Below are 26358 nucleotides of genomic sequence, written 5' to 3' on the forward strand. Positions count from 1 at the left end.
AGATATGCTTTTGTGAATAAAATAGTAATTTAAATCAAAATAATAAAAATATATTATATTTATTGTCACTTAATTTTAACTCCATATAATTATTTTACTAAATAAAAAACTTTTTTTATTTTATTTAATTTAACCAAACACATAGAAATAGTCATTTTTATTAGTTTATAAAATCACTTAGGCATAAACATTGGCTATCCATATAGGTACGGATTGTTCTTTTCGGGTATCGTTTTTTTGGCCCGCTTGAATGTTATAAATTTATGTGTGGGTTTTGAGTTGAGTCATTTTGGGTCTGGATGAGTTCGATTCTCATGTATAGAAACCTAAAAATATCTACATAACAAATGTATCTGAAACGGGTTCGGATATTTGTACCAAAAATAACCATATGATCCGATTCAGTCCATACGAATGTATAAGAATATAAGAACCAATATCCGCGCGGGTATCAATTTCTAGTGATTTCTTATGACCAATCTATAATATAATAGGATAGTTTCTCTCCTCTTGAGGCGACACGTCAGTACTTTTTAAAAGGATCGAACTTTGTTTTTTGTATAAAACTTAAGTCGCCCTGGCTATACCAACTAAAGTCTACTTGGCCCAGTGGTATAACCCACTCATAGTAAAGTTAGAGAATACGGGTTCGAATCCCCTAGCTTCCTTTTATGAAAATTAATTAATTCATTTTTTGAATTTATGTATTTTTTCTATATGACATAATATAACAGATTTACGTTATAAACTTATTCTTTTACAGTATTAGACTTGTGTATTTGGTGAAAATAATATATCAGAAAATTATTTTCATTACGGTTGTAAATAAATTTATTTTTAAAACTTGCCTTAGGCCCCTAAAACTCTTCGCACGGCACTGTGTGGATCCACCTATATATATGTTTGTAGATCGCATCTCTGTTTTCCCTTTTTTCTCCACCTTATATTCCGATAAACACCATAGCCGCCGCAGAGATGTCTTCTTCAGATGCTCAGATTGCTCACGCCGCCGTCGAGTACTCCACCTTCGCCTCTCTTCGTCTCGGAAGGACGGTTCAGTTCTGTATAACATAGATTATATAGATTTATCGGTGAAGTATTAAAGTTTGGTTTTTATTTTGTTACAGGATTCGGTTATTCACGCTTTCATCCCTGCAAATCGGGCGAGTCATTACCGACCATCGTTAAAAGCTGGTTGTATTGTCAGGTTGGAGCGTTTTGAAGTTACACGGGTTGCCCACATGTACAAGGTGACGGAGCATCAGTTCTTGATCCGTTTCCTTCCGTCTACACACCTTGGTGAGGTCCACACACACGCCCCTGTAATCAAGTCTGAAAGGTTCATGATGAGGCGTTATGACCAACCTAGAGCTCCCAGGTCTGTTTTTAGTCTTTTGTGTATATAGATTTCCACTCAACACTTAAATAATGTGTGAAAACTCGCCTCCTATCCAACTATGTTTAGTTTTCTTTGCTGTGTTTTGATTCTTTTGTTTGGTTGTGGTCAGATGTTCTATTTTTGAGACTTTTGTTTGGTTGTGGTCAGATGTGTTTTGATTTTGATTTCACCAATAATTGTTATTCACATTTCACTTAGTTACCATTTCAACCTCTTTGGATTCTTCATGTCAAATCTATAAATAGGAGAAATACATTGAACGATGTCGACCTCTCCGTTATGGACTTATGGTATCTTAATAGTTGAATTTTGCAGGTACAACACAATCAGAAATATCAAAAGCTTCACGGAAAGAATCAAAGGCAGTGGATCTCAAGGACCTATGAATGGTAAGAACTAAAATATCTTCCTTTTCTTTTATGGATTTTTAATCCCTCTTTTGTGTCCTTTTCTCTCTTTGCATGTGTGAGATTTTCTCCTTCTTCATTACTTTTTGCCGATTGGTGATTTATTCTTCAACCTCACTTGTAAACAGCTTCTCTCGCATTGTCATCACCTGCAGTGAGTTTCATCTAAACATGGAGATTTGATCGTATCCTTCTCGCCTCTTTAGAGCTGTAAGTTTTTTTTTTCTTTTTTTTTCTGGCCTTTTCATTCTTGATCGTTGTACATAATCTCAGCCTCTTTCTCAAGACTGGTCTCTTTTCTAAGATTTGTATCACTACGAGAATTCTGTGATTCGCGGTTCCAACTCTATTGAGAAGGTAACACCCATTCTTTAAACATACTTTAATACTCTTATGTTGTTCCAGAATAGACTCAACTAAGGTTAGCACTGTTGTTCTCCTCAAGACACATGAAACTGATTTTGTTTTCAAGTCTTAAATTGTTGGTCAGATTTTTGGCGTCATCCAACAAAATGGCTGGTCCGTTTGTTGCTCAAGTTGTAGAGTAGGAAGCTTACAAAGGAAACCGATGTGTTTCTTCCACCTTGACAGGAGTCATCAGGTATAAATTGTGATTCACCATGATCCATTTTCAAATTAACAAACTAATATAAATATCTGCTAAAAATTCACGTCCTCCCAATACAGGTTCTGTGTTGAACTAGGTATTGTTGACGGAAGGAACAGACAACAGAGATGACAAAACTCATCAAGAAAGAGGTAGCAAGTCTGACTCTTGAGGAGTTACGTTTTCCTTTCACACAATTCTTATTATAACTTTGTATATAATTGTTTCTCTTACTCTAAATCCCCACAAACCCCCCTACCTAACTCAGATTAGTAGCGGTGAGAAAATGAAGCTACCAAAATGTCCTTTTCAAGCTACGTGTGACTCCCTATAGCCTCACTCCAAATCACTGTACGTTCACCGTCTCAGCAATCAGTGAAGCTTCACATCTTATTTGGCACTCAGGCAGAGGTAGGACAAGCAATATATATAGAATCTGCCAGCAACATATATGATGCGCCAAAGATTTCACTGAGAGTTGGTGAAGCAAGTCTGTCAGGTTCTGCAGCCGACGGTAACAAACGCCCCCGTGAGTGATTCTCGCAAGGCCATCTAACCGTCAACCTCTCTGTGTTAATTATCTATTTTAAGTGTTTTCTCTACTTTAAAGTGTGAACTTTGGTCCTCTTTGATTTGTTGTAAACTATTTCTTACTGTTGTAAAAATTGCTATGACCTTAATAAAAAGAGTTTGTTTAAAAAAAATAGTAAAAGGAGCAACATGTCTTTACTTATTAACCAATATCTCCAACTTTATAAATCAGTAAAGTTTAATTCATAAACGTCGGTTATGTAAACATGAATTTTTTAATATTCTCTGAGTTAAAATTAAGATTAAAAAAATATAGATTACAGTATAAAATTATAATGGATGCAATTTCAGTCACTTGCTCTGCAATGAAATTAAAAATAGTCTTCCTTGCAAAAAAAATAAAACGCACCAAAACAATCAACTAAACGTAACACACATAAACAATTAACAAAACAAAATTAAACAAATTCAAAGGAGCAACAAACATATATTCGTACCTTAGGGATAAGCCATTTGAACACTAAAAACAACAAACTCATAAATTCACCACAATATAACCAGTTCTAGCTACATAAAACGACTTACGATTTACCAAAAAATATTCATGAAACACATAATATACAGTTTTACCCGCACCTGCTGCACAGTTTCAATAACAAATTCACGAACTACCTTTTTCACAAAAAAAACTTCACAAACTCCAGAAACTATAAAGTTAAGAAAAAAAGCTTACTGTAGATACAGAAAAAGTCAATATCTCCGCGCTTGCGCGGGGTCTCGCCCCTAGTATTAACTAAATGGGAGAGTATCTAATTCAGTGCTGATAAACACTATATTGATGTTTGTTATTGGAACACCATAGACATTGCACATTAGAATTTACACAACTATTCTAATGAATCCAATGTAAACTATTTTTCTCCAACTAGCTGCTTCCACATGCATCAAGTTGTTTCCTCACTGGAAGAAATGACCAACTTAACCGATACCCTTCAGGCACATCACTCATCTATGTCACCATTCTGTTTTTTTCTCTCAAGTCGTTTCCTTCGGTATCTCCAAGCCACTTGAATCTGCATAGCTGCTCGTAGCCTCCAATAAGGAGACTCATACCTTATGGCTCCTTGCACTCGATTGCTCCTTAGGAATCTAGAGAACAAACTCGTTACATCTTCAAGATCTGCTACACTCAGCGAAAACGCCTCCACGTTTGTCACACACCTAACACTTCTGTTGCTAACCAAACCTTTTGTCGGCATCTTTATTCTCGTCCCATCTGCAAGTTTCATTAACATATTCAGTTCCAATCTTAGGGAGTTACAAACACATAGACCACAAAGCTATTAGCAAAAGGAGGCGTACCAGGGTCTACCGAAGAGCGTTCGAGGCACCAAGTGAGGAGTTCTTCACCACAAACGTCTCCTTCTGACAATGGCAGAACAGAACCGTCTTCCCCAATGCTCTCCATCTCACCTCTCACTATGAATACCATTTTCTCAACTAGACCTTTACGGCGCAACACCGTGCTACTCCTTATGTACCTCCTTTGTTTCAGCCTCTCACGGATGGCATCTAAGATCAATTCATCCATCAAAGAAAATATCCACACCTGCATACCAATAACAGTTCAGAACTACCTCTTTCTAAAGCACACAGAAAAATATTTAGTGAAATGTATTCATTGTGCTTATGCTTGTTTACCTTCTTGAGAAACTTGAAGAGATGGCGTTTTATATCTCTCTGAATATCATCAGGCATATTCTCAAAAATCAGCTCCTCTTTAACTCCTCTAGTAGCAGCCCAATTGAACCGCTCAGCCTCTCGCACCCTCCTGCATTTGTTGAACAAAGCACTGAGTTAGTTAAGCCCAATTCAAATGAGAAGCAAAGTTTAAGAGGCTATATATGAAGTAGTGAACATACTTCCTTATATCGTCTGGCAACAGTCTATGGCTCATCCACTGCTCCACATCACGCTGTCTCAGCATCATTTCCGTCCTCCTATTGACAAGCACAAATCATCATCATCTCATTTGGTCAAGTCACCATTTGTTATAAGTATTTTCTCTCTTGAAATATTATTGATGAAGTGTATATACCTTCTATCAAGAGCTTGAAGGAAGTTATGCATGTTACCGATAAGCCGCGCAAAAAGCAAAAGCCCTAGTCCGATGATGCCCATTGTAAAGTAAACCTCCCCTACTGAGTAACTTGGGGTTTGGTTTCCAGCAAGTGTGCTTATTTGCTTTCAGAATTCAAAATGAAAAAAAAAAAAAAAAAAACAGTTTTACATTAGGTAAGTGTGATTTAAAGGATTATATATATAGTTTTAATAACAATCAACTTAGTAGAGCCTAAACTACCTGGAATCCCCAAAACAGAGAGAAACTGAATCTTGTGAAGATATTACGTTGAGTGGTAAGATTGGCTGCATTCAAATAGATCCCAAATGAAAATCCACCGTCTTGAAAACAAGCATTAACACTCTCACTATCTCTCCAGAGAGCTCGTAGATAGCTTTCCCCAGAAGTACAGTCTATAAGATATCTACGTTCATCCATCGTAAAATTCCCAGCTTGTAACAAGCATTTGTTAACTCTCTGACAATACAAACATGATAAGAATCAATAAAACCACTAGGAGTTGTGAAAACATTACAAAATGTGGTACTTACCTGGAGCCCTGCAAGATACCAGAAAGAACCAACAGCATGACCAGCAAGAATGAAGGTGAGAAGATTAATTATAAAATTAGACCAAGCTGACTCAAAGATGAACCCGGTCGGTGTTTGTCCAGCAATAAGTGGAAGAAGCCTGTATAGCTTTGGAATGTACTGGAATAGAAATATGCCAATTATAGCGTTCTCCTCGAATTCTGACTTGGGTAGTATCGATAATATCATCAGCTGCAAACAATACAGAGATCATATGGTAAAAAGACATCTTCAAGTTATTAAAAAAAAAAAACATTTCAAGGGTTAATACTACAAACCTGTGGGACAGGATAGACTATCACCACGTCAAGAAAAAACTTGCCTCGCAAGTAATTACAAGCAATTTTTCTTGGATGATCAACTAACTGGCCAGCACCAACTATTCTAGACTCAGGAGCTACGTAAGCCAACCGAAACTGCGGAAAATATGACAAGGAAGAAACACATTAAAGCCAAATAAGTTTCTTTAGGTAGGAAAAGAGAGCAAAAGGAGACACACCTGAAGAAGAATGTTAATGAAGAATATAAAATCCGACATACTTCTCAGAAACAAAAATAATGTCGCCTTAGGCCAATCAATATCTGTGCATTTGTTGTCCTGTAATAGTCTCAAAACTCATGAGAAACATGTACAGTCAAACAAGAGAGTGATGGAGCAAGAGAAGGAGACGTACATCTCTGATTAATAAGAGGTAAACGAAGGCAGGATCTATAAAGATAGACAGCAAGCATGAAAAGGCTAAGAAACGAGTCCACATTTGAACGAATTTGGAATGAGGATTTATGATTCCAGGTACGCATCTACGAACATAGGAAGCAAACAGCTTAGCCCAGCCTCTATCATAATCATGCAGAGCTTGGCGGTTGTGTGTAACATTTACTTGGGTCTAAACAAGAAAAACAAAGATGACACTTTTGTCAGTTGTGTATAACATTTACTTGGGTCTCAAGCTAAGTCGAAGAAAACATACCCTAGAGTCAGAAACTACTCCGTAAGTGTGAAACTGAGCAGCTTGGAGGTTGTAGTAAGAAGGACAAGTAGTACAGTAAGGATCGTTACACATCCCTAGCTGTCCAGATTTCAATAGATTTGCGTTTTTCAAGAGGGCTTCAACAACTTCTTCGGAAGGAATATCAACGGTAGAGGAGGAGAGGGAGGATGCAGGAGGTTGAACAGGAGAGGGAGGGAAGAAAGACTGATCAGGTCTACGAGTATCGTAAAGAGGACCACTCATGTGCACGGAAGGAGATGGTCTACTCTGTGTTCGACGAGGGCCACTTGAGTTTTCAACTCTGTTACTGGAGTAAGTTGAATCAGAGAAGGAAATGCTACGATTCCTCGAGTGTAAAGCACGAGATCTTGCTTCTGGAAATTGACGAAGCATGGGAAACTCGTCGCTTTCGTTTTCGTTCGGGGAAGCCATGTTCTGGACGAGAAGATGGTCCCCCAAAAGCCTAAGGTTAGCTGGAGAAAAGTACAAAACGATGAAACAGAGAAGAAGGAGAAGACAGATGACAGAGACTTGTGTTTTTTGAGTTAGCCCGTCAAGAATGAAGTATTATACAGTTTTATAGTGAAAATGGAAAAACATCTAACGTTGAAGGAATCTCTATTAGTCAAGATGAAAACAAAAATTACATGTTACATACTGGATCGTTTGCTGAAAACTTTTGCCTCCATGAAACTTCCAAAAGTATTTCGTGTAATCTCTTATATATTAATTGAGAACCGTAATAACATGTGAATTATGTTATATATCATTAATAAAATTATCTTAGAGTTCTTAGAAAAACAAATTTCATCTAAACATTTCTATAATATTATTTAAAAAATCAGTTTCATATGTATCGCTATTAAACTAATTATTATAATGTTAACTACAATGATAACAACTAATAAATTATTTAAATATCATTATTAATGTATTATTCAACTTTCTTTTTGTTAGTATTTGTTTCCAAATCACCTTATTATCAAAAGGCAATACCTTTCATAATTACAATGATAATATTAATTTAATTATTAAAATATCATTATTAATATATTTTATTTGACTTCCTTTTTTGTTAATATTTGTTTCCAAATTATCTTATTATCATCTTATTTTATTTGACTTTCTTTTTGTTAGTATTTGTTTTTATATTTAAAACATATTATTTAAGAAAAACATATCATTTTTAATATATAAAGGAATCTAATATCCAAAAGGAACTTTGACTTTCTTTTTTTGTTAATATTTGTTCCCAAATTATCTTATTATCAACAAGGAAATTTGACTTTCTCTTTTGTTAATATTTGTTCCCAAATTATCTTATTATCAAAATATGTCAAAAATCGATAAGATAATTATTTTGTTAAGAAATCCTATGTAATATATTGCCCCTCAGAAATTATAAATTAATAATTATATATAAGTACAAACAAACAATTGTGTATTGTTCTCTTTATATTCACAATAGAATTATCTCTACATTTTTTAACACTTATATATACTGTATTTTGCTAAAATTTAATAAAATTATATCTAAACCACATTTAAAATTTATAGAACATATTTTATATACACCAGATAATATGAAAATCAAATTTCAAAACTTTTAGTTATGTATTTTTTTTTTAAACTAGACTAATTAAAGATGTGAAAATAATAACTAAAATGTTTAGCTGGCAAACAAACTTTGTTTTGTATACAATTGTATGTTATGCTAAACGAAAGTTTTGTTTTCTTTTGGATATCATATTTGGGCTGAACTGACTAATTCTTTGGTGGTTTGTCCACCTGATTAGGTAAATTCAATTGTTCGCAATAATGATTTTAGATACTTATATCGCTTGACCACAATAACATACAGTATATATTTAAAATGGTAGGTTTGGAACCCAGAATGCTTATCAGCTTTCCAAATATGTCGTACCACTTGACCATGATTTTGTGGTTGTCTAAGCAATGTTAACTTAAGCCCAAAGCTTTGTTTGTCAGCATCAATATACCTTCTATCAAAATCAAATTTCAAAACTTTATTATACCCAATATTAACAAAATGGGAGAGTGTCTAATTCAATGCTGTAAACACTATATGGTGGTCTATGTTACCGTTTTCTTTTCTGGTGGAAAGCGGGTTATTAGAACACCATCGACATTGCACACGATAAAAAAAGGTCCACTGTAAAATATTTTCCTCCACTTAGCTGCTTCCACGTGTATCAAGTTGTTTCCCACTTCCTTCGACAACACCTGACCAACTTAACCGATAACCTATACGCACATCACTCATCTCTTTCATCACTCTGTTATCCTGTAACAATAATCTCTCAAGTCGTTTCTTTCGGTATCTCCAAGCCACTTGAATCTGCATAGCTGCTCGTAGCCTCCAATAAGGAGACTCATACCTTATGGCTCCTTGCACTCTATGGCTTCTTAGGAATCTTGAGAACAAGCTCGTTACATCTTCAAGATCCGCTACACTCAGCGAGAACGCCTCCACGTTTGTCACACACCTAACGTTTCTGTTGCTAACCAATCCTTTTGTCGGCATTTTTATCCTCGTCCCATCTGCAAGTTTCATTAACATATTCAGTTTCAATCTTTTCCCATAATAAAGGGTCTTCACAAAAGGTTAATGTTTCATCTTTTTTAAACGCTAAGCTTTGAGAGTTACAAACACATAGAAAGGAGGTGTACCAGGGTTTACAGAAGAGCGTTCGAGGCACCAAGTGAGAAGTTCTTCACCACAAACGTCTCCTTCTGACAATGGCAGAACAGAACCGTCCTCTCCAATGCTCTCCATCTCACCTCTCACTATAAATACCATCTTTTCAACTAGACCTTTGCGGTGCAACACCGTGCTACTCCTTATGTAAGTCCTTTGTTTCAGCCTCTCACGTATAGCATCTAAGATTGATTCATCCATCAACGAAAATATCCTCACCTGTAAACCAATAACAATTCAAAACCTTATGGTTGAGAACTACATCTTTGGAAAGTACACTATACAGAATGATATTATGGTGCAATGTATTCATCTTATTACCTTCTTGAGAAACTTGAAGAGATGGCGTTTTATATCTCTCTGAAGGTCATCAGGCATATTCTCAAAAAGCAGCTCCTCGTTAACTCCTCTAGTAGCAGCCCAATTGAACCGCTCAGCCTCTCGCACCCTCCTGCGTTTGTTGAACAAAGCACTGAGTTAGTTCAGCCCAATTCAAATGAGAAACAAAGTTTAAGAGGCTATAAAGTGAACATACTTTCTTATATCCTCTGGCAACAGCCTATGGCTCATCCACTGCTCCACATCACGCCGTCTCAGCATCATTTCCATCCTCCTAAAACACATGACAAACACAAAATCATCATCACACTTGGTCAAGTCACCATAAGTATTTTCTCTATTGAAACACTATTGATGAAGTGTATTTTACCTTCTATCAAGAGCTTGGAGGAAGTTGTGCATATTACCGATAAGTCGAGCGAAAAGCAAAAGCCCTAGTCCAATGATACCCATTGTAAAGTAAACCTCCCCTACTGAGTAAGTTGGGGTTTGGTTTCCAGCAAGTGTGCTTATTTGCTTTCACAATTCAAAAAAAAAAAAGTTTTACGTTAAGTAACAGTGATTTAAAATATTATATAGTTTTAACATAAATCAGTATAATAGAGCTTAGTTTACCTGGAATCCCCAAAACAGAGAGTAACTGAATCTTGTGAAGATATTAGGCTGAGTAGTAAGATTGACAGCCTTCAAATAGATCCCAAATGAAAAGCCACCCTCTTGAAAACAAGCATTAACACTCTCACTATCTCTCCAGAGAGCTATTTGTGACTCCCGTGCATAGTTAACCCCATGAGCACAGTCTATAAGATTTCTACGTTCATCCATTGTATAATTCCCAGCATGTAACAAGCATTTCTTAACTCTCTGAAAAGAAGAAATGAATACAAGAAGGAGAAGAAACAAAAAAAAACAATACAAACATGAGAATAATCAATAAAAACACTAGGAGTTGTGAAAACACTACATAATGTGGTAATGACTAATATGTATACCTGAAGCCCTGCAATATACCAGAAAGAACCAATAGCATGACCAGCAAGAATGAATGTGAGAAGATTAATAATAAAGTTAGCCCAAGCTGACTCAAAGATGAACCCTGTCGGTGTTTGTCCAGCAAGAAGTGGAAGAAGCCTATATAACTTTGGAATGTATTGAAATAGAAATACTATGCGTATAATGTTCTTCTCAAGTTCTGACCTAGGTGTGCCTAAGTGTGCTGGTAGCATCGATAATATCATGATCTGCAACACACATGAGATATCAAGAAACATCTTCAAGTTAACATACATTTCAAGGGTTAATATTACAAACCTGTGGCATAGGTAACACTATCAGCAGATCAAGAAGAAACTTTCCACGCAAGTAATTGCTAGCAATTTTTCTTGGATGATCAACTAGCTGGCCAGCACCAACTATTCTTGACTCAGGAGCTACGTAAGCCAACCGAAACTGCGGAAAATATGACAGGAAGAAACACATTAAATCCAAATAAGTTTGGGTATATAGGAGATGAGAGCAAAAGTAGACACACCTGAAGTAAAATGTTCATGAAGAATATAAGATCCGACATACTTCTCAGAGACACAAATACTTTTGTCTTAGGCCAATCAAACTCTATGCATTTGTTGTCCTGTAATAGTCTCAAAAACTCATGAGAAACATATACAGTTAAAAAAAAAAGAGTGATGGAGCAAGAGAAGGAGACGCACTTGTCGGATTGATAAAAGGAATAAAAAGGCGGGATCTATAAAGATAGCCACCAAGCATGAAAAGGCTAAGAAACGAGTCCACATTTGGACGAATTTGGAATGAGGATTCATGATTCCAGGTACCATTTTACGAACAGAGGAAGCAAATCGCTTAGCCCAGCCTCTAGCATCATCATACAGAGCAGTGCGGAACTTAAGAAAAAAAACAAAGTTGCTTGTGTCAGTTGTGTATAACATTTACTTGGGTCTCAAGCTAAGTAGAAGAAAACATACCCTAGAGTCAGAAACTACTCTGTAAGTGTGAAACTGAGCAGCTTGGCGGTTGTAGTAAGAAGGACAAGTGGTACAGTAAGGATCATTACACATCCCTAGCTGTCCAGATTTCAATAGATTTGCGTTTTTCAAGACGACTTCATCTTCTTCAGAAGGAACATCAACGGTAGAGGAGGAGTCAGGAGGTTGAACAGGAGAGGGAGGGAAGAAAGACTGATCAGGTCTGCGAGTAGAGTAAAGAGGACCACTCATTTGCACCGAGGGAGGTAGTCTTCTCTGTGTTCGAAGAGGGCCTGTGTAGCCTAAAACAACACTTGAGTTGTCAACTCTGTTAGTGGAGTAAGTTGAATTAGAGAAGGAAACGCTACGGTTCCTTGAGTTGAAAGCCCTTGTGTTAGCACGAGATCTTGCTTCTGGAACTGGAAGAAGAATGGGAAACTCGTCCTTTTCGTTCGGGGACGCCATGTTCTTGACGAGCTTGCCAAGATGAAGTAGGAGAAAGATGGAAAACGGTGAAAGTAAGAAGAAGACGATGACAGAGACTGTGTTGTGCTAGTCAAGGATTAATAGTTTTATAATGAAAAGGAAAACGTCGAACTTTGAAGGAATCTTGATTCGTTAAAGTGAAAAATAAATAAATAAATGTTACATACTGGATCTTCCTACGAACATGCATCAACGAAACTTCAAAAAGGTATTATCGTTTCACTATAAAACCTCAAGAAGCTGCCTCTTTTGTGTTAGTTCAACATTTTTCATTTTTGTAACTATACTTTGCGAAATGGTTAAATCGTGTAACTATTTTATATGATAAACTTTAGAGAAAGCTGTTATGAAAAAATAAAATATGAAGTGTCAAGTGTGAAACTACTTTAAAAGGAATTAGATTGAATTCTCACCAAAGTCATGGCTTGGCTTATTCTAATGCAGTTAACTTTTTTTAGATTATCATAACGTGGTTAGTACAAAGGGTTGTTCTTTTGTTCTTTGAATTCAAAACTAGGGATTAACCCGGGCTACGCCCGGGATTTTTATTTTTTCTAATTTAACTTGTTAAATTATTTATATTTAGGTTATGATATATATTTATATAAATGTTAAGATGCATATCATAATTAAAATTTATTTTTAAATTTTAACACGTTAAATTAACATATTTTTTACTATTTAAATACTTTTTTTGTAATTTTGTTGGCTATCTAGTTATCATATTTAGCAAAACTATCTGTTGAGTGTTGGAATAAATGTTTTAGATATTTAATTAAACTGCAGAGTATTTCTGGATCGACCACATGCTCAACAATCGATCGATCCATTAAAATATCTTTAGCAAAAATATCTTTTATTTTCTAATATTAAGTATATAAATATTCTTTTGAGTATTGTTTTTTTGAATTGTATTTTTTGATTAAATTATTGTATTATAATGTTTATGTAAATATTTTTTGTGTTGAATTTGTGCTGTTCGTATACTTAACCTAGATGATATTGATATTTAACAATTTATTGTTTTCTAGAAATAGAAAAAGGATATATCAAAACGTATCTAATACTTGTTAAATGATAGTATAATGTAAATTACATCCATTTTTGAAAATAACCATTTGTTTTTTTTTTTAATCAGAAATTATTATTTTTTAAATACATTGTTCATATATAATATAATAGTTTAAGTTTGGAAGATTAATCTATATATATAAATTATGTATATTTTTTAAAAAATAATTTAAGATATTGTATATTGAATAACTGAATAAAAGCTGAATTTCTTATCTTGAAAATCATATATTTATATTTTTGTCTTCATGTTATACTCACCAATCCATCATTGATATTTATAACTCAGTATGTTTTAAAAAAAAACTTAGTTTTAAGTAATAAACTAATTTAATAAATTAAATTCATCACCTATAATGTTCTGTAAACTATATTTGAAAACTCTCTAAAATTATATTTTAAGCATAATATTACTATTATTTAATTTAAGTTATTTTAAGCATAATATATGTTAAACCAACTTATATTATACTTACAATAGGACCATCCTAAACCGGTTAATAAACAAAAACAATACTAAACCAACATGAACCAATACCTGATTCGGCGAGGAAGGAAGTGTTTCGGGAATACGCTTGAATGGTTATTAACTGTAATGGTTTGATCATGAAAGAGTTAGTATGAATATTAACAATTAAATTATAGATTAGATTAATTTAAATTTGTAAGAATACCTTTAAGTCTATGAAAAGCAATTCAATTCCCATGAATAAGTTTGGCTTTTGGAAGTTGCGGGTTTCCCAACAATGAATCCACCTTACAAAAAGTTCGTTGTTATAAAAAATCTCATTCAATGTCATTAAAAGTTTTTGGGACGGCAAGAGTTGATGGTGGAACCATTTTATTGCTCGAGTGCTTTAAAATTTTCTTTGATAGTGTGAGGTTGATGTTGATGGAATAATGAGTTTTATAGGAACTTTCTTTATGTAAAACTATACATTTTTTTTTGTTTAATGTGGTATTTCTATTTTTATATAATTTATTACCATTTTAAGATAGCTGTATATTTTAAAATAGATGTTTAAATCTTAATGTTCTTTTTCCATTTTTTTAAATGTTTATTTCTATTTCTTATATTTTTTATTTACGTAATATATATATTTTAAAATAGATATTTAAATTTTAATGTACTTTTTCCATTTTTTTAAATTGTGTATTTACTTATATTATATATTTTACATTTTAAGATAGATGTTTAATGCTTAATGAACTTTTTCCATTTTTTTAAAAAAATTGTGTATTTACTTATTATTATATATATAATTCATATATTATATATTGCCATTATTTACTTATTATTTATTTTCCTGTATATGTATTTCCAATTCTTGTACTTTTATTTTACTTAATATCTCTATTTTACATTTTAAGATAGATGTTTAAATTTTAATGTACGTTTTCCATTTTTTTAAATTTTATATTTCCATTTGTTATACTTTCTATTTACGTAATATCTATGTTTTAAATTTTAAGATATATTTTTAAATCTTAATGTAATTTTCCATTTTTTAAATTGGGTATTTACTTATATTATATATTTACTTATTATTTATTTTTCTTTATATTGTGTATTTCTATTTCTTATACTTTCTATTTACTAATAATTTTATATTTTAAGATAGATTTACATTTTAAGATAGATGTTTAAAAACTAATGTACTTTTTCCATTTTTTTTAAATTGTGTATTTCTTTTTCTTATACTTTCTATTTAAGTAATATCTATATTTTACATTTTAAGATAGATGTTTAAATCTTGATATACTTTTTCCATTGTTTTTAAGTTGTGTATTTATTTTTCTTATACTTTCTATTTACTTAATATCTATATTTTACATTTTAAGATAGATGTTTAATATTTAATGTACTCTTTCCATTTTAAAAAAATTGTGCATTTACTTATTATTGTATATATAATTCGTATATTTATATATTTATAATATTTACTTATTATTTATTTTTCTATATATTGAGTATTTCTCTTTCTTATACTTTATATTTAGTTAATATCTATATTTTATATTTTAAGATAGATATTTAAATCTTAATGTATTTTTCTATTTTTAATGTAAAACGACAATGTTTAATAGAAGAACTTGGATAAATAGTCAAATAATTATATTTATGTTTTTTTTTATAAAATGGTAATGTTATATTATGGAGAAAAATGGTAATCTTACATATGTTTAATGTAGTTTTTCCTTTTTTTTATGCTGTATGTTTACATATTATTGTTATTTTTAAATGTAAAATGGTAATCTTACATATGTTTAATGTAGTATTTCTATTTTTTATGTTGTATGATTACATATTATTTATTATTTTCAAAATTGTATATAATGTTTTTTTTTACAAAATAGTAATTTTACATTATGGAGATAAGCCGTCTTTTTTTTAGAGAAAAATGGTAATCTTACATATGTTTAATGTAGTTTTTCTATTTTTTATGTTGTACGTTTACATATTATTATTTTTTAAAAAAAATGTAAAATGGTAATCTTACATATGTTTAATGTAGTATTTCCATTTTTTATGTTGTATGTTTACATATATTTATTATTTTCCAAATTATATATTATGTTTTTTTTGTAAAACGGTAATGTTACATTATGGAGATAAGCCGCCTTTTTTTAAGTGAAAAATGGTATTTTACATATGTTTAATGTAGTTTTTCTATTTTTTATGATGCATGTTTACATATTATTTATAATTTTCGAAAATTAGTAATATTAAAATGTAAAACTATATTTTATGCCACAAGTCATCTTTCGGGAGAATTTTTTTTTGCTGATGTGGACGCTCTATCGAACCTCAAAAGGTCCATTTTATTAGTATAGTAGTAATCTTACATATTTTTAATGTAGTATTTCCATTTTTTTTATGTCGTATGCTTACATATATTTATTATTTTTGAAATTATATATAATGTTTTTTTTTATAAAACGGTAATTTTACATTATGGAGATAAGCCGTCTTTTTTTTAAGTGAAAAATGGTAATTTTACATATGTTTAATGTAGTTTTTCTTTTTTTATGATGTATATTTACATATTTTTTATAAAACGGTAATTTTACATTATGGAGATAAGCCGTCTTTTTTTTAAGTGAAAAATGGTAATTTTACATATGTTTAATGTAGTTTTTCTTTTTTTATGATGTATATTTACATATTATTTATAATTTTCAAAAATTAGTAATATTAAAATGTAAAATTATATTTTATGCCACATGTCATCTTTCGGAAGAAGTTTTTTTGCTGATGTGGACGCTCTATGGAGCCTCAAAAGGTCCCTTTTATTAGTATAGATTCATTTGGTACAAAATATTAATTTTCTTTTTTACAAAATATTAATTTTTAAAACACTGAATTTCCAAATAATAAAGGTCTGGGGTAAGGCTCTCACCAACTAAATATACGTATAATGTTCTAAATTTATGGTTATAAAAAAGGGAAAAAACACTCTTTCAAATTTTAACAGTATATAACTTGTTGATAAAAAAAAACAGTATATAACTTAACCAAGCAAAGGTAATCTTGTGGTAAGAGAGAGAGAAATGACTTGGGGTAAGGCTCTCACCAACTAAATTGTTATTGTTTTATCAGACGAAGATAAACTATACCCTAGTTTTACCAAGCAAGGTAAAACTATATCTTATGTTTCATTACAAAATCTAGGTATGGGGAACTCTCAGGTGGCCTAGTGGCAGTACTGAAGGGATTCTCACACATGACTACCCGAGGTCGCCAGTTCGATACTCGATACTCGGAGACAGCAGAGTGGTACTGGATTAGCTAAAAAAAATTCCGTATTCGCAGATGGCCTGGGTCTAAGGTCCTAGAGGTTTTTCGGGTGCGTTTTGGGGATTTCTGGCGAGGTAACCCTTCGGGGTGAGCCCAGTCACTATAAAAAGTTTAACCTACACAGTTTTAAACCGGACCTCGTGGTCTGGTGGTAAAGGAACCTCAGCTGAGATGCTCGCCATCACGAGTTCGAGCCCCGGCCATAGTGGATTTAACATGGATTATGTTTGGCTTCCAGGACCTTCTTCGCAAGTTCCGATTGGACGCGGTGGAATAGTCGGATTAAATGAGAGATTCGGATACCTGAATTATAAAAAAAAAAAGTTCCAGGTATGGACAAGTCGTTGGAACGTATCACTTGAACTTCAGCCCAATATCCTCAATTAAAAAAAAACAAGTATATAACTTTTTGACATTAACTAAATAATTAATAATTCAAGAGTGTGAATAAACTAAGCCGCGTGTTACAAATAGAAATATTTAAGATGGCGGCTTTCTCTCTCATCTCTGTTCTCTCTCTATATCTTTCACAGAGAAGATGAGAAAGCGGTTGAGTTTCTTTGGTTGACGCCGGTGATTCTTCATTCCGGCTTCGTTGTGTAACAAAGACACCGGATCCTTTCCGGTTGTAGTCTCCCGATGATTCGGGCTCTGTCTCTGGGGAGAGGTGGTTCACATAACACTTTCTCCGCCGGCTTTAGTCTCCGGGAAGAGGTGATCCTCTTACACCGTCTTCGCCGGCTTATCACCGGTTTGATACCGGTTATAGTGGATCTACGATTCCGTTCTTCCTCTGTCCTTCCGCCTCTTGATCTGTTTCTCTGAATTTTCTTCGTTGGAAGATTCGAGTTCTAGATTCAATCGTAGGCACTTGAATTCCCTTCTTCGAATCGTAGATCTGTCAGAGATGTTTCGTCGTTTTGAGATTCAGAGCTGTTCTGTTTGAGCGGCTTCTTCTCTAGGTTGGCTTCGCTGAAGGCGGAGCTCCGGCGTGCATGCGCTCTGACTCCGGAGGAAGCTCGTGCCTTCCATTTGTGACGCGTGTTCATTGGGCGCCGGGCGTCCGGACACGTGGTGGTGGAGCTGGCATCTTTCTCGACGGTTTCTCTTTTGGGCTTCGTGGCCCATAAGTTTTGCGGTTTGGTGGCCTGTTGTTTGGCCTTTTATGGTTTTTATGTTTGTGTTGTTTGTTGGGCTTCGTCCCTTTTTGGGCCCAGTCCCTTAATAAAATTTAGAAGACTTAAAAAAAAAAAAAACTAAGCCGCGTGTCTGACATTCAATTCTTTACTTACCCTCCTGTCCTGTCAGGTCCTTGAAGGTCATCATGCTTTCTTTTCTTCATGTAGTAGAAATAATAGATAATACTAATAACGTGTTACTTTTCCTTTTTCAAAAAGGATCGTTTATTCATTTATATTTCTCTGCCATAAGATCAATAATTGACATTACTGATCTGGATTCAAAATTAAAATTTCCAATTCGTCACCAACTAACACATGCTATCGATTCTACAGTGTATCTTCTTTCTGCCTTTTTACCCAATTCGAATCTCAAAATTCAAAATGATGAAAGGCTTTTAAGCCCAATAGTAAATGGGCCGCAACGGCTAAACCCAAATACTTTAGCCACGTGTTAACAAATGAGTGGTACAAAATCAAATGCTTGTTGCTTTGGCGGATTTTGCCTGTTATATGCTCTGCACTGATGCAAACGACCAGACGTGTCAGCTCTCTTCTCTCTCTGTTTCAAGGTTTGTATCTTTCTCCTTCCTACTAAAAACCTTTCATTAATCTCCATGATCGTAAGATCTCTTTCTGTACATTTATTACGTTATTGGAAAAGCCATCAATGTCTATATCATGTCTCTGGATCTACGCATATTTACATTTTCCTTTATAAAACTGACTAACAAGAACAAGTATCTTTCAGGTTTGAAGAAGATGAAGAGCAAAGGAACCATGGACGTCGTCGCTCATCTTCCTCCACAGTTGCCATCTCTCTCCGGTACTATTCCTTTCTTTTTGGAGCTTTCCTCAATTTCAAATTTTCAAAAACAAAAGCATAATACTGTTGGACCCACTTTCTCTCTCTTTGTCTGTCTTCTTTCTCTCTCATCATTTCTTGTCTGAAAATGTTGGAAACAACAGACCTTGAAGCTCGGATGCAACTCCTGCGTGTGTCTGCTTTTGAAGAAAGCCAGGGAGATGATGATACATTTGCTCAACGTGCTGAATGGTTTTACCACAGAAGACCTCTCCTTCTCTCCCTTTGTCTTGACCTTTACAACGGCTACCTCACTCTCCTGGGCCGTTCTCATCAAACCAGACCGAACCAGCAGCTTAAACACGCACCTTCTCATCCAAATCACCTCCTCCAAGATGACGAAGACTGCGTTTCAGAGGTTGATTCCGGTAGCGAGCTCAGTTCCGAGAGCACCTTATCCTTTCAACAGATGGAAGATCCTGCTGCGGTTTCAGAGAAAGTCGACGAGCTTGTGTCCCAACTTGTGACTGCAAACTTGGACAAGGAGATTCTGCAAGACGAGTTACTCAACAAGGAGGAGAAGTTTTGTGAAGCCGCCAAGACCATAGAGCTGTTGAAGAAGTTCGTCATGTTGCTGGAGATGGAGAAGGAAGTGGCTGTGGAGGAAAACGCTAATCTTGGATACAAAGTCACGTCTCTCTTGGAGGAGAACAGAGAGCTAGCCACTGAGGCGTTGTTCATGAAGAACGAAGCTGTTGGGCTCGCTAGGTGTGTGCTTAAGATGAGGGATGACCACTTCCACAAGGTCTGCATCCTCCAGGACCGCATCTATTCGCTTCAGGCATCGCAGAACTCCGAGCCTGTCTATGATAAGGTCTCAACCGGATGCTTTGGCCTGGATAAGTACAAGACCAAGAAGAAGAAGGAGAACAAATCCGAAGAGAAAAATGGATTCAAATGGTTGAAGAAACTGAACAACATTAACCTCTTCACAAAGTCCAGCCTTAACCCATCAGCTGCTCCATCATGCTGCACTTCTCAACTTGCCTAATTAATCTATCCTTTGTTGTATTAGTAAACTATGAACAATACATACATGACTATGTGTATGTTCTACCGCCTTGCTTTTAATGCTATTTAGTGCATCGTCCTGATGCACAGTTTGTTCTACCCTGCAAACTATTTGTGACTCCTCAATCCACAAATGTATGGTTTACATGACTTAACTAATCTAGCAAACACAACAATGTCATGACCTTCCCACCCATACATGCTTACTGCTATAAACCTAGACTGAGCTTCAGAAAAAAATAGAGAAAACAAAGGCAAAGAGATAACAATGCTTCATCAGGGAAGCTGGTTCTCCAGCTTGATGATACTCTCTGCCATTTTCTCTTTAACTTCGTTCATGCTAAAGTCTGAAGGAGCAAACCATACAGTTGGCGACAGCTCTGGCTGGGAACTCTTGACAAACTATACCAACTGGACACAGGGAAGAGAGTTTCATGTCGGCGATGTCTTAGGTAATTTCCCTAACTCCTAGCTTCTCTAGTAGTCCTTTGTTCCATACCATTTTGCAAGAAACTATGATCAGTTGTTTCCAACTCCATCCTGGCTAAAATCTGCCTCTCTTCTTCAACAGTTTTCAACTACAACAAGGACCAGCATAACGTTATGCAAGTTAACTCTACCGCTTACGCAGATTGTGGAAGAGATAATTACATCTCTCTCTTCACCAACGGCAACGACTCAATAATTATATCAGAGGTTGGAGAGCACTGGTTCATCTGTGCAATGTACGATCATTGCGAGAATGGCCAGAAGCTAAGTATTAATGCAACTCTTTGAGTATTGTTGATGAGTGATAATCAAAGATAGGAAGCTTGTTGTTTGTGCCATCTCTAGCACCAGAATAATGTCATATACTTGAATAACATCATCTGAATAATATAATATCATTAGCTTGAATAATATAGACAGCGTAATCTCATTACCACTTGATATACTAATGACACCTATAAACAACGTAATTTGGAACTCTTGAAAACCCCTCTACCCAAAGAAAGAGACATTATTGCAACGGTTTTGACAGAGAAAAGAATTGCCCTTAAAATGACAGATATGTAGTGAGCTATATGCATTCAAAACAACTCCAAATGTCAGGATTTAACTCACATCTGCTTCAACAGCTTTCTTTTGAAGGTTTGCAATCCGCGCCTGCAATGATAGTTAAAACACCAACCATAGGTTTCAAATAAGATTATGAGACTGTAAGAAACTGAAGACACCACTATGCTTGAATGCTAAATAAAACGAGACAAACCTTGAATGATTTTGATCTTCGAAGGGTAGGATCTATCTCTAAACACTTCAAGTATGACTTCTCGGCGAGATCATATTGACCTTGTGCAACGTAAACATCACCTTGGAAAATGTAGGGCTGTTATATAAACAATAGAACCAACAGTAAGCTTTCGAATAAGAACATATAGAACTTCAAAAGAGCTACACATCTCTGAGTATTACCTCATAATAGTTAGGAGCTAATGCTAGAGCTTGGCTTATATCTTCAAGAGCCCCAGAGTAATCAACCATTCCTAGTTTCGCCACTGCTCTACAATCCCAAGATTCCAACAATCTATGAATAACCAGTATCAAGAAAACAAAATTTGTACCTTCTTGTACCTGTGTTTGAAGATTCTATGCAATCCACCGTATGGTTTCATCTCTAAAGCCTGTGTAAGAAGCGATTCTGCCTCCTCGAAGTTCCCAGCTTCGATCTGAGTGAGAGCATTGTTCGTGAGCGCCAAAGCGGAGAGAGCCTCCGCGACGGCGGAGGAAGAGGAAGCTTCCCTGCCGTCGCCGCATAGGCTGAACAGGATCTCAGCGGCTCGAGAAGGCGTGGCGCAGTGACGAAGGAAGAGGCCTTGAGGGAGAGCGACGAGGTTCGGACCCGAGCCGCATCGGCCGAGGCATCCGCAGGGATTGACTCGGAGTTGGGGAGGCGCGAGGGACGTTAGCGTCTCGAGGATTTGGAATGAGCCTTGTTTACGGCAGGTGCGGTTCGTGCAGACGCGAAGCTCCTTCGTCGGTTCTGCTGAGCTCCGGCAGGTGAACGCCGGCAAAGCGACGGAAGCCATAACGATAAGGAAGAGAGTATCGAGGGCGAGAAGAGTTTTATTCGGTTAAAGATGCGCGCCTGAGACAAACCGGAACTTTAACCGGTTTAATCCGGTTTTATTTGGTTTAAACACCGAATGTTCGGTATCCGATGGAACCAAAACCAAGATACCACCATTTTACACAATGTGAAGCCTACAAAAGTAAATTTTCAGGCGTTTTACACGATAAATCGGTTATAAGAGAACTGAATTTTAGAAAAATCAGTTTAGACGTTGCCTAGCTGCCCTTAGTAGTCTTTTACAAAGCGTTTAATTACCGTTAAACAATTTTGTGCACATTATTCAAAAGTCTGCATCCATTATAAGACCATTTTTAACGCTGGCGTTTAAGAGGATTCTTAAAGGGTGGGTTACCCGGTTTTTTATAAAAACCGTGTTTTCCGCGTTTTCTATAAGAGCCGAGTTTAACTTGGTTCTTGCACTACTCGCGGATCCCACTGACACGTGTCAGCCCGCGATTGGTTTGTCTTTTAATTTTTTCTATTAGACAAAAAAAAATCAAATAAGAACCTGTGCAGCTTTAATCATATGCTTTAAACTAACAGAAATTGTATTTACACTGATTTTCTAAAATGACTCGTAGACTGGAAAGACACAAGATGTGGCAATCTCTATTGTATGCAACATGATGACCATGGAGATTGAAGATAAAACCAAACAAGTCAGTAGCAACCATATATATAACATTCTAAGGTCTTTCACTATCAATCATTGAACATATACAAAAGCAGGTAAGGAGACATCATTAAATCATGCTTGTGCATCGAACACAATCCAGTCCCTCCATAGCTCCTGCACCTGTGACCAAACCACCTTGTAAAAACTTAAACTTCTTAGGTATCACAGTTACAAGACCATTTGGGCCACTCTCCTTTTGAAAGCATTTACATAATCCACGCAACAAGTTCTCCCTTGAATCATACATATTACCAAAGCAAGAAAAGGAATAAAGTTGATGGGGGTAGATAATAAGAAGCAATCATCATTAGATGAGACATTTAGAAAAGTGACTGTTGCAATCACTATGGACCAATCAATTGATATTGCTTGTACAACAATTCAAAATAATACACACTGGTGACTTTTATTGCTTTTTCTTTTGGTCCAAGATCTTTCTCTCCCATTGTACTTTAATGATTTAGTTACAAGCAACCAAGATTGAATATAGAAAAATATATATTGAAAGATAAAAGAAACATAGAAAAACAGAACAAAACTCCATTGTTGACTTTTGAGTTCATCATAACCCCATCTTTGCCAACCTGTTGACCATAACTAAAAGCCCACATGATGATTAAAAGCTCCATCTTCTCCTTCTTCTTCTTCTTCCTGTTTCATTCACATATAAAGGTTTAGAAACGTTAAGACTTACTCACATATGGTAAAAGAAAAAAAGTTGTAAGCCTTTAAGCCTTACAGTCGAAAGTAGCCCAGCTCGAGGGTGGTGCAATGGTGGTTCTTCTATTCTGATACAAATCTCCAGAGAAAATCTCATTCTTTTGATTTGGCTTATTGACATTTATCCCCACTGGTAGAGGTAGAACATATACATTCTCCTTCATCTTCATATCTACCGAGCCCTGCATGGTAGAAAGAGTTAAATGTTTTGTGATCCTTCTACGTCAATCTGGTGAGATAACATACCGCACGGATTCTTGTTTCTGGTGGTGTAACTTCAAGAACGTGCTTAAGAAGGATATCTTCATCAAGGGAACGAGTTCTTGTTTTCGTTGGAGTCTCAGGCTTATGTCCTCTCTCTACCGAGTGACTAACTTTGCAGCTTAGCTGGTTAACTACAGGAGCCGGTTGTTTACCTCCCGGTGAAGCCCATTTCTTATCGTTGTATCTAAGAAGCACAAATAGAAGAAAACAAAAAGCTGTAAATTGTGTTGTAGCAAATGAGGAATGCAGCAAACACTTTGTAGCATAGAAAAGAATCAATACTTTGCTCTGATAAACGCGTCGCTTGAACTTCTCTCGAAATGAGGAGGCAGTTCTGATTCCCAATACTGATTTGCCTTAGCATTACCGGTAGCTACAGACAAAGAGAACAAGATCAATCAATCAAGCTATGGGATTGATACTGAGTTTCAACTAAATGGGTTAATTATATTTACGGATAATGAATATCAACTAAATTAATATTAACTAATAAGAGGAGCTTACATTGCATGAAAGCAACCTGATCAGGTAGCCATGTATCCAGAGTTATAGACCTCACCTGTTTCCGAAAAAAAAAACCATCAACATCAGTAACGTGTCTGATGCATGTTTCAAACACAAAGAATTTAAAAAAAAAAAAAAGTAACGAGGAAACCTGAGAGATGTGGACACCAAGGCTGCGATGAATTCCAGAACATTGCATACATATGAATATCCCAAGGTTCACACTTGCCCATCTTGGTGCCCTACAAAATAGATTAGATTATCAAACAAACAAACACAAAAACTCTAATCATTATGTTGAATGAAGAAGAATAGTAGTATCTTCATGATGCTTACTTTGATCTACAATCAGCACATTCTCGATTGTCTGGATGCTTTAAAAGTGCTTCCAATATCTGTAGTAACCACACACACATGATTGGGTAAAGTAATGACGTAACCTTTTAGACGCAATATAGAAAAGATGGAGGAACCTTGGAATGCTTGGCGTTGAGCTCCTTGGAAACAGAGGCCTTCCCGTTCATTCTGATGTGAGAATAGAGAGAGAGGGGAGAGGGAAGCAATTGAAAATGAAACAAAAGTTTGTAATAGAGAAGGAAAATGATCTCGAGGAAGAACGGATTTGAAGGAGACAAGAGGGAAAGATCAAAGAGCGAGAGAGAAGAAGAAGGGTGACGGTTTCTCGTACCCTTTTTATATCCGTGACGTCGACACCTCATCTCTCTCTCTCTCTCTATTTTTGTTTAATTATGGAAACACAATTAATAATGGGAGGAGAAGAAGTTGGGAGAAAGTGAAGGGTCTGAAATGAAAGAGACTGAAATGAAATCCCAAGGTGATGAGAAAGTGAGGGAAAACTTTTTCTTTTTTTTTATAGGAACGGAAATCAAATTTCAAAGGATTCAACATGGACTCCTTTAAACATTCTGACAAATCAGATATAGCTTTATGCTGCTTTGTTACTTCAAATTATGTGTCTATATGTTTACTTGTGAATGTATGTTGTCAATGGTTTATAAAATCAACACCATTAGAAAAAATTAATATAATAATAGGTGGGACCCACACAAAAATTAATTAAGCATTGGTGTTAGCCCTGTTTCAAAGAACCCACTGACACGTGGCGGTCCGAGATTGGTTCATTTTTAATTTTTTTTAAATCAGAGAAAAAAAAATATTAAGCACTCCAAATGGGGTGTTAGGGTTAATGGTGTTCTTAGGGCATCTCCAACTCCACTCTACTTTCCACTCTAGAGTTTAGAGTAAAAATACTTCAATAATACTTTATTTTTCACTGTATAATAAAGTAAAAATAGGTTTATTCCAAATATGAATAAATTTATTTTTTTTGTCCATCACTTTATTTTCTAATCTATTTTAGAGTATCACTGTAGCAAACTCAAATTCTATTATATAATTACTCTATTTTAAAATAAAAAATAGAGTAAGCTATTGGACATTGGAAATGATCTTAACCCCTCCTAAGTTCTAAACAAATCCTTAACTCATCCATATCCAACAAGCTTGGATCTTATAAATATCTTTTATATAAACGGTATCTTGAGTGCTCTCCAACAAAGTGAAAAAAAGTTGGGATTTTTGCAAAATTGACCTACAACTTAAAGTCAAACACAAAACTAACCTCCCTTTTTTTTGAAAATTGGTTTTGCCCTATTCACCCCACAAGTTCATATAATTTACGAAAATGCCATCAATTTTTTTTTTCTTTTTTTTTTCGAAAATGACATTTTTACTCTCTCACCCTCATCATCTTCAAGTAATTACAAGATTGCCATTGTCATCAATACCACAACCACCATGAACAACCAATTTGAAGCTCTTAATGCTCCCAAAATCGATTTACCCTTCTTCTTTTTCCATTCTTGTGAACTAAACACAACATATCTCTCAATTTCTCTCCACAATGAGCTAAAAAAACCCAAGATTTTGATTCTAAATTTTTTATGGTTCATAGAGTCATAG

The 26358-nt window shown here is 35.0% G+C and overlaps 6 protein-coding genes and 1 long non-coding RNA gene across 19 annotated transcripts; 3 read left to right on the forward strand and 4 right to left on the reverse strand.

Annotated features, from left to right (window-relative positions):
* The first annotated feature begins 856 nt into the window (after positions 1-856).
* On the forward strand, positions 857-6140 carry LOC103869664. 9 transcript variants are annotated; one of them, XR_004458104.1, is made up of 9 exons: positions 857-1058; positions 1128-1378; positions 1715-1788; positions 1935-2016; positions 2080-2163; positions 2297-2407; positions 2494-2565; positions 2682-3135; positions 6127-6140. It is a non-coding gene; the product is annotated as an uncharacterized LOC103869664 (long non-coding RNA). The 9 variants fall into 9 exon arrangements; XR_633263.3 differs by having other exon boundaries at positions 921-1378; XR_633262.3 differs by having other exon boundaries at positions 1935-2407.
* On the reverse strand, positions 3149-8395 carry LOC103869662 (putative cyclic nucleotide-gated ion channel 19). The gene is made up of 11 exons (XM_033291364.1): positions 6628-8395; positions 6331-6543; positions 6156-6254; positions 5935-6072; positions 5618-5848; positions 5307-5543; positions 5043-5188; positions 4867-4944; positions 4646-4775; positions 4307-4553; positions 3149-4220 (listed from the first exon to the last, which is right to left on the reverse strand). The coding sequence occupies exons 1-11, from the start codon at positions 7078-7080 to the stop codon at positions 3946-3948; spliced, it is 2247 nt and encodes a 748-aa protein (XP_033147255.1). The 5' UTR covers positions 7081-8395; the 3' UTR covers positions 3149-3945.
* Positions 8396-8652: 257 nt separating this feature from the next.
* LOC103869661 (putative cyclic nucleotide-gated ion channel 19) lies at positions 8653-12690 on the reverse strand. The gene is made up of 12 exons (XM_009147741.3): positions 12342-12690; positions 11689-12165; positions 11416-11607; positions 11238-11336; positions 11018-11155; positions 10699-10947; positions 10322-10570; positions 10077-10222; positions 9903-9980; positions 9689-9818; positions 9340-9586; positions 8653-9210 (listed from the first exon to the last, which is right to left on the reverse strand). The coding sequence occupies exons 2-12, from the start codon at positions 12151-12153 to the stop codon at positions 8843-8845; spliced, it is 2361 nt and encodes a 786-aa protein (XP_009145989.1). The 5' UTR covers positions 12154-12165; positions 12342-12690; the 3' UTR covers positions 8653-8842.
* Positions 12691-18378: 5688 nt separating this feature from the next.
* LOC103869665 (kinase-interacting family protein) lies at positions 18379-20257 on the forward strand. Of its 3 annotated transcripts, none has more exons than XM_009147744.3 (3): positions 18379-18794; positions 18974-19048; positions 19192-20257. In XM_009147744.3, exons 1-3 carry the CDS (start codon positions 18749-18751, stop codon positions 20076-20078), a joined length of 1008 nt encoding a protein of 335 aa, XP_009145992.1. In that variant the 5' UTR covers positions 18379-18748; the 3' UTR covers positions 20079-20257. The 3 variants fall into 3 exon arrangements, with proteins under 3 accessions (XP_009145992.1, XP_033148000.1, XP_033147999.1); XM_033292109.1 differs by lacking the exon at positions 18379-18794 and adding an exon at positions 18827-18845; XM_033292108.1 differs by lacking the exon at positions 18379-18794 and having other exon boundaries at positions 18852-19048.
* A 77-nt stretch (positions 20258-20334) lies between these two features.
* On the forward strand, positions 20335-21028 carry LOC103869666 (mavicyanin). The gene is made up of 2 exons (XM_009147745.3): positions 20335-20550; positions 20670-21028. The coding sequence occupies exons 1-2, from the start codon at positions 20367-20369 to the stop codon at positions 20873-20875; spliced, it is 390 nt and encodes a 129-aa protein (XP_009145993.1). The 5' UTR covers positions 20335-20366; the 3' UTR covers positions 20876-21028.
* Positions 20969-22711, reverse strand: LOC103869667. Of its 2 annotated transcripts, none has more exons than XM_033292111.1 (4): positions 21713-22711; positions 21554-21665; positions 21351-21467; positions 20969-21244 (listed from the first exon to the last, which is right to left on the reverse strand). In XM_033292111.1, exons 1-4 carry the CDS (start codon positions 22165-22167, stop codon positions 21194-21196), a joined length of 735 nt encoding a protein of 244 aa, XP_033148002.1. In that variant the 5' UTR covers positions 22168-22711; the 3' UTR covers positions 20969-21193. The 2 variants fall into 2 exon arrangements, with proteins under 2 accessions (XP_033148002.1, XP_009145995.1); XM_009147747.3 differs by having other exon boundaries at positions 21554-21641; positions 21713-22508.
* Positions 22712-23234: 523 nt separating this feature from the next.
* On the reverse strand, positions 23235-25985 carry LOC103869668 (probable ADP-ribosylation factor GTPase-activating protein AGD15). 2 transcript variants are annotated; one of them, XM_033292110.1, is made up of 7 exons: positions 24849-25985; positions 24712-24770; positions 24376-24617; positions 24154-24244; positions 23854-24055; positions 23627-23789; positions 23235-23538 (listed from the first exon to the last, which is right to left on the reverse strand). In XM_033292110.1, coding segments are annotated over exons 1-7 (1005 nt in total). In that variant the 5' UTR covers positions 25095-25985; the 3' UTR covers positions 23235-23536. The 2 variants fall into 2 exon arrangements, with proteins under 2 accessions (XP_033148001.1, XP_018514540.1); XM_018659024.2 differs by lacking the exon at positions 23235-23538 and having other exon boundaries at positions 23616-23789; positions 24376-24430; positions 24527-24617; positions 24849-25976.
* Positions 25986-26358: the final 373 nt, after the last annotated feature.

The sequence above is a fragment of the Brassica rapa genome, chromosome A05 (genome assembly GCF_000309985.2).
Source record: "Brassica rapa cultivar Chiifu-401-42 chromosome A05, CAAS_Brap_v3.01, whole genome shotgun sequence".
In the NCBI taxonomy this organism is placed as follows: Eukaryota; Viridiplantae; Streptophyta; class Magnoliopsida; order Brassicales; family Brassicaceae; genus Brassica; species Brassica rapa.

Coding starts and splice junctions, on each gene's coding strand:
- LOC103869662 (XM_033291364.1), bottom strand. CDS start 7,080: ATGGCTTCCCCGAACGAAAACGAAAGCGACGAGTTTCCCATGCTTCGT. Junction 6,544..6,627: donor GAGTAGTTTCTGACTCTAGG/GTATGTTTTCTT, acceptor TTTCTTGTTTAG/ACCCAAGTAAATGTTACACA. Junction 5,544..5,617: donor GGTATCTTGCAGGGCTCCAG/GTAAGTACCACA, acceptor TTGTATTGTCAG/AGAGTTAACAAATGCTTGTT.
- LOC103869661 (XM_009147741.3), bottom strand. CDS start 12,153: ATGGCGTCCCCGAACGAAAAGGACGAGTTTCCCATTCTTCTTCCAGTT. Junction 11,156..11,237: donor TCATGAACATTTTACTTCAG/GTGTGTCTACTT, acceptor TATTTTCCGCAG/TTTCGGTTGGCTTACGTAGC. Junction 9,211..9,339: donor ACGCTCTTCTGTAAACCCTG/GTACACCTCCTT, acceptor TGAAACTTGCAG/ATGGGACGAGGATAAAAATG.
- LOC103869665 (XM_033292108.1), top strand. CDS start 18,904: ATGTCTCTGGATCTACGCATATTTACATTTTCCTTTATAAAACTGACT. Junction 19,049..19,191: donor ACAGTTGCCATCTCTCTCCG/GTACTATTCCTT, acceptor TGGAAACAACAG/ACCTTGAAGCTCGGATGCAA.
- LOC103869666 (XM_009147745.3), top strand. CDS start 20,367: ATGCTTCATCAGGGAAGCTGGTTCTCCAGCTTGATGATACTCTCTGCC. Junction 20,551..20,669: donor TCATGTCGGCGATGTCTTAG/GTAATTTCCCTA, acceptor CTTCTTCAACAG/TTTTCAACTACAACAAGGAC.
- LOC103869667 (XM_033292111.1), bottom strand. CDS start 22,167: ATGGCTTCCGTCGCTTTGCCGGCGTTCACCTGCCGGAGCTCAGCAGAA. Junction 21,666..21,712: donor CATAGAATCTTCAAACACAG/GTACAAGAAGGT, acceptor GGTTATTCATAG/ATTGTTGGAATCTTGGGATT. Junction 21,468..21,553: donor TAGCTCCTAACTATTATGAG/GTAATACTCAGA, acceptor TTTATATAACAG/CCCTACATTTTCCAAGGTGA.
- LOC103869668 (XM_033292110.1), bottom strand. CDS start 25,094: ATGAGGTGTCGACGTCACGGATATAAAAAGGGTACGAGAAACCGTCAC. Junction 24,618..24,711: donor TGTGCTGATTGTAGATCAAA/GTAAGCATCATG, acceptor TCTATTTTGTAG/GGCACCAAGATGGGCAAGTG. Junction 24,245..24,375: donor TCAGGTTGCTTTCATGCAAT/GTAAGCTCCTCT, acceptor CTTTGTCTGTAG/CTACCGGTAATGCTAAGGCA.